Genomic DNA, 12,697 nt, shown 5'->3' on the forward strand with positions numbered 1-12,697 from the left:
GGAAGGATGAATATTATATAGAAATACAATGATAGGAATAGATTAATTTAATAAGGAAGCATGTGCTATTTGATCAGTCAATTATGTACTTTTTCTTAATGACTTTGAGGAAAAGATCAGTAATAGCAGATTAAAAATCAATGATCTGTCTTGAAGATGAATTTTAAATCCCTATTGACTGAAGACTGAGGGATGAGTCTGGATTGTTGCTGTTTTAAAAGCCAACAGTTGTTAATGGAAAACAGAGGAAATGTTGGTCAGATGCCATATGACTGAGTTTCTGAATAATCTAATTCAGACATATTTATGTTTATTATATTTTAGGACATAGAGTACCCAAAAGTAATGATGAATTCAAATAATCAATCATGAATAAAAATAGTACTGAAGCCACAAAAGCCACATGCAATAGGGTTCTTGATAAACAACCAACAATATTTACAAGAGCTACTTATTTAAATGTTTCACTGTTATGACACTAAGAACCCATCAGTGCCAACAGACAAAGGGTTCACTGCTCTGTAACAGCAACTCCTAGCAGATCTGACAACCTCATTACACCTCGCACCCTGCTTTCATAGTATTTATCATACAGAATGTTACATGAGGTCTTCAATAAAAGCTGGGTTCTTACTGATCATTAATGTCATTGTGAAACGTATGCACAAATACCATGAAAAAAGTTGTGTATATATACTGAAAATATGTTCCTAGAAAGAGTCTCAATCGAGGCAGCATTGGTTTCTGCCAGACAAAAGGATGTATATTCCCCTATCTGTCTTGGTTCACATATAAATTAAGCATCTAAAGCCAATACAAGGAAGCCCCATTTACACATGAAGTCAACATGAAGTCAACACACCAGGGAATAAACCATGGGGGGTCATTCTGACTCTTGGGACAAACAATGGATGTTTGGGAGATATAAGAAGACAAAAGGACACCATTTTATCTTAACCAAGGAAGCAAAAGGACAGCACTTTTTGCATTCATGAAAGAGGGATCCCAGTCATGTTGGCTGGAGATGCTGGGAGATTGCTTTGGGAGACAAACTTTTGCAGACAGGGGCTTGGCCTGTTAAATATATATTTTTTTGGCATTTCTTCACCCCATTTTTCCACCCGGGGCAGCTGCCTCGCTCATCCCACCCTGCTTACAGCATTCTTGTGTGTATACTGTCCCTCTGGGGACACCATATCTGGTAACTCTTGTGAGTGGCTGGTGGACAAGGGGTTGGATGCTACAGGAATTGCTCCGAGGACTCAGGAGTTGTTGCGTGCCTATCACTAGCCTGCAGAGAGGGAGTGAGGTTTGCAGAGGCCTGGAAGGTAGCGCTTGTGTTGCCAGAGGTTATTGGTTCCAGGGAGCTGGACTACAACAGGCACAGATGAGATGACAGCACACTAAGAGCAGGTAGCGGTAAAGTGGTGTCTCATGACGACCTTGGGTAGCATCATAGCAGTACCAACTGATTCCCTCTCAGTACAAAAGTGATACTATAAAAAGCAAACTTGCTCTGCTTGCTGAGACTTACGTGTATTGGTGAGGCAGGGTCAGGCTGAACGCTCTAAAAACAAAAACAGAAAAAAAATATTTACAGGTTTTTGGATCCCCAAAAATTCCAGGAGCTTTTGTGGATAGGAAATATACTTATTTCTTACCTTTAGAAGGGAATACTGGCAACCAGCCATGACAAGACAGAACAGGAGGACCCAAATGTCTTTACAAAAGCCTTGGTTCAGAGTCAGGAACCCAAGAAATGAGACAAGAACTACTAGAAGAACAGCCAACACATTCTCCTTGATAGCGTCAGTCCTACAGGAATAAAATAAATAAAGGGAGTTTCAAAAGGAGAGAAGTACCCATGTAACTATTAGCAGATAAAGGGACAGATTCTCAGTTGACGTAAATTGCCATCGCTGCACTGTCTTGGCTACAACACTACACCACCAGAGGATCTGCCCTCAAAATTCTACATCAACTGCTTGTGGACTTAGTGTATAATTCTTCATTCCAAGGCTTTAGTTGTACATCTCATTATGACACCCAAACCTTGTATTCAAACTTGTTTATTTTATTTCATAGTTGAATAGATTTTAAGGCTAGCAGAGACCATTATGATCATCTAGTCTGACTTTCTGCATAGAATTTCACCAAGTAATTTGTATACTTTAGTGTGCATTTCCCTGTAAATCTCTCTATAAAACAGTTTTTAAAGGGAATGATATGCATTCATGTACTAAAAATGCTAAAGACAAAATATAGTATGTGGCCAAAGGTGGCAAGCAATACTGTTGTCATGTTAAAATTATTCTTTAAAGTGCAACCCTAACAATATACAGTTACAAAAGATATACAATTTGTTCTTATCTGTAGTACTGAAACATATTAAATCTTTCGTATGTTTAATAAGATTTATTAGAACAGGTGTGCAGAGAAAAGCAATTTAAATACTCAATCCATAACAAAAAGAGAGTGTATTGTGGATATTTTTCCATGCACTTGAAGTGCTTAGACAAGGCACCATATATACAGCAGCATATATACTAGATCTAACTTCTCTTACTACATACACTAAAGCTGTCTTCTGAAATATCTGCAGCAGAGATAATATTAACATGTACATAGGGCATACACCCACACAAAGACAGATCAAGCTTATGACAGGCTAGCCTGCAGTCACTGTCTATGTAGGCTTAGTTGTTTTGGGTTGATAATAGTCTAACAAATTATAAGGGGCAGAGGGTCTAGCAGCAAAGAGCACTGCCAAAACAGCTGATTACAACTGACATGGGGGAAAGAAAAGAAGAAGAAGAGATGCCAGAGAAAGAAACAGAATTGTGTCTTGTCAAATAATTGAGTTAGGGTGGGGGAAACAGGAGGATTCCCTCCTGCATTTTGTTCTTAAAATTTGGAAGTGTTTCAGTGACAAAAATCTGGCACCTTTCCCTCTTTTCTTCTCTTTTCCTGATTCACACACAACACTAATTTTCAAATCAGTCATATAGGCGCTAACTTCCTCTCTGCCAGGTGGGTGCTTGACACTTCTTTGCCCCTGGCCCTGCCCCTGCACCACCTCTTCCCATCTTGCACCACCCTCACTCCGCCCCCTTTCCACCCCTTTCCCAAAGACCCTGCTCCCATTCCACCCCCTTCTCCCTAGTCCCCGCCCCTGCCCCATCTCTTTTCCACCTACTCTCCTAAGCAAGCGGCGTCCTTGCTCCTCCCACTCCCTCCCGGAAAATCCTAGGTACTGCCAAACAACTGTTAGGCAGCGTCGGGGGGAGAGGAGTGCTGGGAGAGAGAGGGAGGAGCGAAGACATGGCGTCGTGCTTGGAAGGAGGAGGCAGCAAGGCAGGGGCAGAGGGAGCTTGGCTGGTGCAGAGCACCCACTAATTTTTCCCCATGGGTGCTCCAGCCCCAGATGACCCACAGAGTCGGCACCTATGCCAGAGGCAGCGGGCCCAGAGTCCAGAGTCAAATTGGGGACTATCGCACAAATGGGCCCTCACATAAATCAAGGTCTCTTCTCATATAGGAGGAGGAGTCCTGTGGCACCTTAAAGACTAACAGATTTGGGCATAAGCTTTCGTGGGTAAAAAAAACCACTTCTTCAGAAGCAGAGGAATTCTTCGGGCTCCTCGTTGATTTTGTGGATACAGACTAAGATGGCTACCCCTCAGATACTTCTTATATAGAAGGGTCATGGGCCAGAAAAAGCTCTGAAGTTTGAGGCTTGGAGCACAGAAACATTTTCCCACACTTAAACTAAACAGGTATTTATTTAAAAGGAGTCCCACCATTCACTCCTTTTTTAATAGTTTGCATTTTTACCTGTGAGGAGAAATTCATGACACTTAGTATGAAGAAAGCTTACCGATCCAGTAATGCCAACAAGGCAAGTCGATTATACCAGACTTTAATCCACTTGCCAGGAAATATAATAAATTTGTAAAACTGCCTGTTAAATTTTCGTTGAGCTGACGAGCATGAAGAGTCCTCAAAGTCCTGACTCAGATGCTTTAAAACAAACAAAACACAGACAGAGTTTCATATTGGCATACTGTTGCCACTAAAGTACATGGTCTGAAAGTTAGAATGTATATGTCAATGTTTCATTCCAATTTCTTTATAAATGAACACTGGTGAAAATTTTTACTCTTCATTTTATTTCAACTATAAGGAACACAATATATTAATCTCATTTCTTATAGATGGTCAGAAGTTATGCCAAACATGCAAAATACTATTAACAATACATTATCAAGTTTTAGTAACAAATTGTTACTTTAATCCCCATGGTTTATCTTGTCTATGGTTTTCTGGCTTCTTCCACACTGCAGACCAACCACAGCGTAAGCCACAACTGTACCTGATGGGAAAAGATTCTTGCCACTAGAATCCTAGTGATCAATAATTCCAAGTGACATCAAATATGATTTAAGACAGATTGTGTTCCTTCTGTCACAGTAATTTTTAAGCAAAATATGAATTCAAATAATACAGAGTTTTTACGTTATTTGAGTTACAATTCAGACATTTTACTTAATGTACTGTGAAGGATTTTAAAAAGCCAAAAGTGAAATATGAACATTTAAAATTTTTGTTGATAATATCTATCATCTAGGAGTGTTTTCTATATTTGGTCTCCTGGCTCTACAACCTCTGCTCCAACAGGAAGTATTATAGTAATCAATTTTCCTGTTCTTTTTCCTTTTTATTTTTAATCACACTCACCTTAAATTCATTACTACTACTCTCCTAATTTAGTTTTATGACTTGAAAAAGAGTAGAAAAATGACAATGCTAGCAAAGGAATTGTTTAAAAATCTAAACAGGGCACTATGGCCCTGATTTTCCAAACACTTCAGCATGTGCTTAACTTTACGCACATGAGCAGTCCCATTGACTTCACTGGAATTATACATATGCATGAAGTTAAACATGTGCATAAGGGTTTGCAGGACTTGGGCCTCGATCAGGACTTCTGTGTTGTAGTCAATGCCTTGTCACTGACTGGCTGTGACTTGCATGAGGCCACACTAAATCTATTGGTGCCTCCATTTACCCATCCACAAAATGAATGAAATTAAATTAGGGCTTGTCTACATGAACACTTAGTTTACACCAAACTGGAATGTGACTCTACCCTGAATTAGTCTGTCCATGTGGCCCCTGCTGACATGCACTGACAGTTTGTTAGCGTGCTTTGATTTACTCCACTTTGACATGAACTGTAAGTGCACATCTATAAGGTCTACACAGAGAGTTAATGCACTGCAGGCTAGTGCAGGTAGATTCACACTGCAGCTTGCTACGAACTAAATCATCATATAGACAAGCTCAGCTAACTTATATGGGTGTCTGAAGCTCTGACCTGGAGTAGTCAATATGTTGACTGTGGGCCAAATCCTGACTCCCAGACACTTTTGAATGGACCTCCACATCTTTTTAATTATCATCAGTTATTTTTTATTATTATTTTCTCTGGAGTCTGGACCTTGACTATACTTTGACCAAGAAATTTGGACATAGACCCATCCAAGTCAATGACAAAACTCCTAATGACTTCAACAGGGTTCACTTATAATCACAAGATTAGACGCCATAAAAACATGGATTCTAGTCCCAAACTTGCAGTATGATCTTGGGCAAGACATTCACTTCTCAATACCTCAGATTTCCTATAGATAAGATAAGGGTGATGATAATTCTCTAGTTAGCAGGTGGTTTACAAATATTTATTAAGCCTGAAAAGTTTGAGATTCTTGCTCAGAAATCTCTATACAAATCTAAATTATCATTTTATATGCATTTATAACATACATAGGCAAAAAATGAGTTTTACAACAGCTACTTTCCTGTCAACTTTTAGTTCCTGTTAAAAATATAAGTCAAGATAAATAATTATCTGATGTTTTAGGTTTATTAACATTAGACTTGAAGTGGCCATGCTGAAGGTGTTAGGGCATCTCCAAACTCTGGAAGACAGCTTGGAGGGTGTCAGAGACCCCAAACCCACAAAAACTATAAAAATAAACTATGTCCTTGTCATATTACAAACCAAACTGAACACTAAAGGCCTGCTTCCGACAGGTGATCAGCAACTCCAGCTGCTGCAAGTGGAGGGTGCTCTGCCATCCCACAAATGATATCCAGGATCCAGGATGAGGCCCTAAAAGTTTTACTTCCCAGTTCAGAAAACAGACAGACCTGATATTTTAGGCCTACATGCCCACACTAATCTGCAAAGTAGATGTGTCAAACTATTAACATTTGGCAATGTGTATAAAATCCTAACAGCTGTGTCCTCTGGTTTTCAATTTTTACAATAAGAGATTATTTACATGTTGGCAGTCTCTTTGTACAGCTAACATGTGCCTAATGCAAATGCTTAGCAGACTTAGACTCATAATAATCTCTAAATATTCTAAGGCACCTTGGAAAATTTGTCCCCGCTATTAAAAAAAAGCTCCAAAATGCTCCTTAAGAACCCAGCTCTGCCACCTTTGCTCAGAGTAGTCCCTTATTATTTTTAAACCAATGGAGCTACTTGTCTAGTAAGATACTACTCAATGTGTAGCCAAACAAGCCCTCCCAACAAAGCAATACTATATAAATACAAAAGGGTTAAAATGGTTGCCTTCACGCCAGGTGGTCAGTTCTACAACATATTTACATGACACGATTTGTTAAAATGTTAGAAACTGAAATACAATGTACCCGTGGTGTTTCTGACAGGGTTCTTCGTGCCACCATCAGTAAGAGCTGCTGCTGGAGTGCACTTGCAGCATGATCTCCTGAAGATGGTTCCTGACTCTCCGAAGTGGTAGTACTAGAAGAACTGAACTGTGTTTCACTGTGCACAGGGGTAAAAAGAAATGAAATGGTTTTAGAAAGAGTCAAGTCAATACCATTTAAAACAATACAGCAGGAGGTCTGGCTGGCTCATTGGATCCACAATGGGACATGGAGCCTTCCACCTCATAGCTCAGGCCTCTAGTGACCAAGAGTCATTTGTTTTTGATGGCTGTTTGTTGACCGCAGTCCAGTTCCCTGTGGAAAAGTGTTCTTTTCAGAAATGCCACTATCTGAAAAGGGACTTCTGAAGATGTATACTACTTCTTTAAGGAACAGCCAGGATCTTGCAGCCAAAAAACCCTGGGTGTAATCCAGCAGGCGCTCTGCTCTTGCTTAGCTCTCTGTTCCTGTTTAAATAGACCAGCCCCAGGGCAAAGTAGGAAACCTCTTTAATTACTCAGTTTGTTATGGTTGTGAGCCCCTGGCTGTCCCTTAAAGAGGTATTATGCTCCTTCACAGCACCCTTTCTGGTAGTCTCAGCAAACATTTCAAGGATGAAAGGGCAGAGATTTAACTCTTTAAGACCCAGAGGTGGTCCATCCACAATGGGCTGAAGGCACACCGTATGACTGTGTTAACATTGTCCACTAGTACTTATCATGTAGACAACAGATATCAGTTTCCAACTATGTCAATCCACCACATTTCAGGAGCACTAAAATTTACTTTAAATTTCTGCAAGAGAAATCTTTAATATGCTTTTTCTTTTTAGTCAGCCCTAAATCCTTCTCTCTAGGCATAGGTGTCTGTTAGCCCATCATTTTAGATATTGTGAAAACTCCCTTCTTGTTCAATTGCATCTGTAATTAAGGTCTTAGAATGCAAGTCCCCATGGCAGGTCTTTCTCTAGTCCTTTCTTTTTGATTCTGTACATTTAGCACTTAAATAATAAAACCTTGGTAAAGAGTCTAATATACACTGTTTAATAATTAAATAAATACATACATACATACAACTACACACTGGATTGCAAAAAACAAACAAACAATCTCGTTACTTGACATCACTTTATTTAAATAAAATTCTTGCTGAGAATTCATCATTTAAATGTTACTCTTGGATGGGATTCTTTTTTGGATACCTATTCACTTTTCCTGTCACAACTGGGGTTTCCACATCTGCCTTCCATTCTAATCTCAGTATCTCCTAGCCTTATCAACCCTATGTATTTATGTGGTCCTCATTACCATAGTATCTGAGGGCCTCACAAGCTTTATCTTATTTAGTCACACAACACCCTTGTGAAGTAGGGCAGTGCTATTACCCCCATGTTACAGATGATGAGCTGACATACAGAGAGGCTAAGGGACTTGTCCAGAGTAACATAGGAAGTCTGCAGCAGAACAAGGAATTGAGGACAGGTCTTCCAAGTTCCAAGCTAGTTCCCTAACCACTGGACCATCCTTTCAACTTTAGTAAGCCAGATCTTCCATTCAAATTCCTTAAGCATATGCCAGACAAAAGGGAAAAGTAAACAGATAAGTAGCTGTCCAGTAAGATACAGAAAAAAGAATGAATTGTTGCATGCTATGTTTACATAGTTCATCTCTTTAAAACTGTCTGCCTACTCCCTTAGCCATTGCTTTGAAAAAGCCAAGTGAAGTCTGGTTCATTCTTACCTTTTGTCTATTTTCTTTTACCCCACATCTAATAAGGAACGGCCTGGCATGATGATACTACACTCACACACCACAACCCTCTGGCCAGAATCCCTTGCCCTTGCCTTCTGGACAAATCAAAAAATCTGTTCACCAGAGACTCATGACACTTCTCCCTATAATCAAGCCTTCCCTTAGAGTTCAGCTCTTCTCCCAAGAGACCAAAAGATAACTCGGAAAGCCTAGCGGGGTAACACACTATTTTCTATTTCCTCTCAGCAGCAGAATTCACAGCTCCACTCACCAGCTGTGTCTGGCAGAAGCAATTAATTCCAGAGGTTGTCAACACCCAGGAGGCCAGCAGTGGGAAAGTCAGGAACTTTAGAAGCCTTGTAGGACAGTTCGGACAGAGGGTGGAGTGTGTGAACTGGGAAGGCAGAGGTGGGAAAAGCAGCAACTCAAAAATAGAGGCTGTGCTGCACTTGGAAAGCTGCTTCTGTGTACACTTTGATTTACATTTGGTGAGAACATTAGTATAGGTTAAAAAAAAATCTTACCTAATCTCTCTCTTGTTCTTTATTTCTCATGCTGCCTTTATCATCAGTCTCCCCCCGCCCCCACCTTCTTGGTCGTCATCCTCCCTATGTCCCACATGGCTCTGATCATTCTCACATTCATGTGCTACATCCTCTTTCCGATGCTGAACAGTTTAATTTTTAAACTACTTATACTTAAAGATATACACCATGTCTGATGACACATCACTATCACACTAACAATGAATACCAACAAGAAATTTTACAGTTCTGTTTGTGTTTTTATAAACCTTTAACAGGGTTCCATAAAATTAGAATATATAATGTATAAATAGGAGCAAACACTCCCTAATTACTGAATAATTGTAAATAAAGCTGAACATCATAGTGTAAGATGGGGCCTTGATGAACAGAAAATACATTAGTTGGCAGAATCAAATTAAGGCTATCAAGATCTACTGTAAACGGCACCATTAATATAAGCAAATGTATAATTACACTAAATTTTGAATTGTAAATTAATAACTAAAGATATGTTTGACAAACATGTAACATATGCAGGACTAATATGAAAGGCACAGAGCACCCTCTGTTGATAACTGAAAGATTAACATTCTACTATATTTTTTTTACTCAGCATACAGTTTTACTACATCATGGAACAAGCATCAATTTAGCTGAACAATTGCACAACACTAAATATTTTATTGTAACCACAAAACACTTGAAAATCTGTTTTATAAATTCCCTGTTTGTCTTTCATGACTTTTTTTATGTCATTGAAAATTTTTGCCAAAAATCAGTCTAAGCAATAACACAGCTCATGCTGATCCATATTCCACTACTTATCCAGCCTTGAGACCAAAGTTATGAGGTGAGATCAAGAAAGAAGTTTGTGCATTTTCTTCAAATGCAATCTACTTCTCCCCCGGTGGACCCTTTACTTAAAATGTGTTCATACTGTTCAATAAATGCATGGACAGAGACAATATTCTGGTAGGTTAAAAGTGAGAGATCCCCAAAATGTGGCCCAATGTCCACCTTCTGGTAGCCAAATGGTGCTGGTTTTTCTCTTTATCTAGTGTTGCTGTATTGAATTACAGTTGAAAGAACATAAAATATTTTCCTAATATTACTTTTCTATTGTAAGCAGCTGCAGTTGTGGCCACAGAGATAATTGTGCAATGATGAATGGGAGGGGTGGGGACCGTACACCTCTACAAGTGGGAACAAGAGAGTCCACAAGATACTCTATTAAGAATGTGAGTACTTGTGGCACCTTAGAGACCAACAAATTTATTTAAGCATAAGCTTTTGTAGGCTACAGCTCACTTCATCGGATGCATATAGTGGAAAATACAGTTGGAAAATATATATATATACACAGAGAGAACATGAAACAATGGGTGTTACTATTGTCATAAACAGATAGCTAAGGGTTAATGTCTCTTTCACCTGAAGCACCTGACCAGAGGACCAATCAGGAAACCGGATTTTTTCAACTCTGGGTGGAGGGAAGTTTGTGTCTGAGTCTTTGTTTTCTGTCTGCCTGCTTTCTCTGAGCTTTCGAGAAGTAGTTCTGTTTTCTAATCTTCTGTTTCTAAGTGTAAGGACAAAGAGATCAGATAGTAAGTTATATGGTTTCTTTTCTTTGGTATTTGCATGAATATAAGTGCTGGAGTGCTTTGATTTGTATTCTTTTTGAATAAGGCTGTTTATTCAATATTCTTTTAAGCAATTGGCCCTGTATTGTGTCACCTTAATACAGAGAGACCATTTGTATGTATTTTTCTTTCTTTTTATATAAAGCTTTCTTTTAAGACCTGTTGGAGTTTTTCTTTACTTCAGGGAAATTGAGTCTGTACTCACCAGGCAATTGGTGGGAGGAAGAAATCAGGGGGGAGATCTGTGTGTGTTGAATTTGCTAGCCTGATTTTGCATTCCCTCTGGGTGAAGAGGAAAGTGCTTTTGTTTCCAGGACTGGAAACGGAGAGGAGGAGTCACTCTGTTTGGATTCACAGAGCTTGTGTCTGTGTATCTCTCCAGGAGCACCTGGAGGGGGGAAGGGAAAAAGGATTATTTCCCTTTGTTGTGAGACTCAAGGGATTTGGGTCTTGGGGTCCCCAGGGAAGGTTTTTCAGGGGGACCAGAGTGCCCCAAAACACTAATTTTTTGGGTGGTGGCAGCAAGTACCAGGTCCAAGCTGGTAGCTAAGCTTGGAGGTTTTCATGCTAACCCCCATATTTTGGACGCTAAGGTCCAAATCTGGGACTAAGGTTATGACAACTATACACACTCTAACGAGAGTGATCAGTTAAGGTGAGCTATTATCAGCAGGAGAGAAAAAGAACTGTTTGTAGTGGTAATGAAAATGGCCCATGTGATTCAGATAGTTAAAAATGTCAAGAACTCCTAGATTAAGTCCTCGGCTGATCTTTCCCTTTCAGCATGAATGTGAAGAGGTGACAGCAAATGCTGTGGCTAACATTATGATTGTGCCTAAATAATAAAAACAACATCACTAAAGAGATATGCCTAATAAGCTATTAAATGGAAAGATCCTATAGTCAGTGCTTCAGACTGCAGCGACTGGGTCATATGAACTTAGCAAGAAGTCATGTAAATTGATCCAACTAAAATATTTTAGCCAAATATTATTTTTTTAAAAACTAGGAAAAAACCACAACCTCACTAAGCAGAGGAACAATGCAGCCAAGAAAAATGTGATATATATAGAAAAGACACATTTTTAAAATTTAAATTTGGGTAAGGTCCTAATTCAGCCTGTTTCCTTTTTGACTTCCTGTGATTAAAGTTAAGAATGTGCCTAAATACCTTCCTGAACTGTGGCCTAACTTACGAAGTTAAGCAAAAGCCCATTAAGGCTAACTTGGTAAGCATAACTCTGAATTCCTTGCCTTTTGTGCACTTTCAAATTCTATCAGTTTGTTGTACTAATGCAGGAGTTTGCATTTATGATAGTATAAGGATATAAGTCTTGAATCAACATCTGCACAGATTCCCTTTTCTCACCACTGTTGTCTTCCTGCTGCCACTTCACAAGACTCGCTGCTCCTGCCCCTATAGAATGGATCTACATCAGCATTTCCTTATCATTCTTACTCCTCATTTGCATGGCTCTCCTGCTGTCTCCCTCTTCTACATTCATTGCTGTTGGAATGATTCTCCAGCAGCACTCATCTGGCTCATACATCTAGATAAATCATGACATTAAACCCATCAGTTATGAGGATTTTTTCTTTTTAAGCCATGGGAGGTTTACATTTAATGCATTATGACATTAGATGACAAGGCTTTCTTCTTAAAAATTAGAAGGCAAATTGAAATATAGAATGAAAGTAGAAATATATAAAATCAGAGCACCAGGAAGATTAGATAATTGCCCATCAAACTGATTATGACAGACAAGGAAAAAGTTGTGATGTTTAGGAAGCGCTCTTTGATCTTTTTCTATAAATTCACTAATTATGATTTTTAAAGGGACATTGTCAACTGAAAACCCCATATTTTAATATTCCTTAACAATATTATTGAGAGCAACTTAATTATTAAAACCAAAATAGTTTAAAATCAAGTTTGCATTTTGCTATCTGTACTACTCTGTTTACTTTCTGCATTTCTCTCAGCTAGGAAATAATATTAGTGAAATTAGATATCCTTTTTTAATAGGCAATTTCACTT

At 39.0% G+C, this 12,697-nt stretch overlaps 1 protein-coding gene across 1 annotated transcript in view; it reads right to left on the reverse strand.

Moving 5' to 3' along the window:
- The window catches only part of PCNX2 (pecanex 2), a 248,327-nt gene that overhangs the window by 181,458 nt on the left and 54,172 nt on the right, over window positions 1–12,697 (reverse strand). The window contains 4 exon segments of the mRNA XM_030556904.1: window positions 1,535–1,567; window positions 1,662–1,815; window positions 3,878–4,020; window positions 6,724–6,859. Of these exon segments, the coding sequence (XP_030412764.1) occupies window positions 1,535–1,567; window positions 1,662–1,815; window positions 3,878–4,020; window positions 6,724–6,859 (466 nt within the window).

Source organism: Gopherus evgoodei, chromosome 3, assembly GCF_007399415.2.
Source record: "Gopherus evgoodei ecotype Sinaloan lineage chromosome 3, rGopEvg1_v1.p, whole genome shotgun sequence".
Lineage (NCBI taxonomy): Eukaryota > Metazoa > Chordata > Testudines > Testudinidae > Gopherus > Gopherus evgoodei.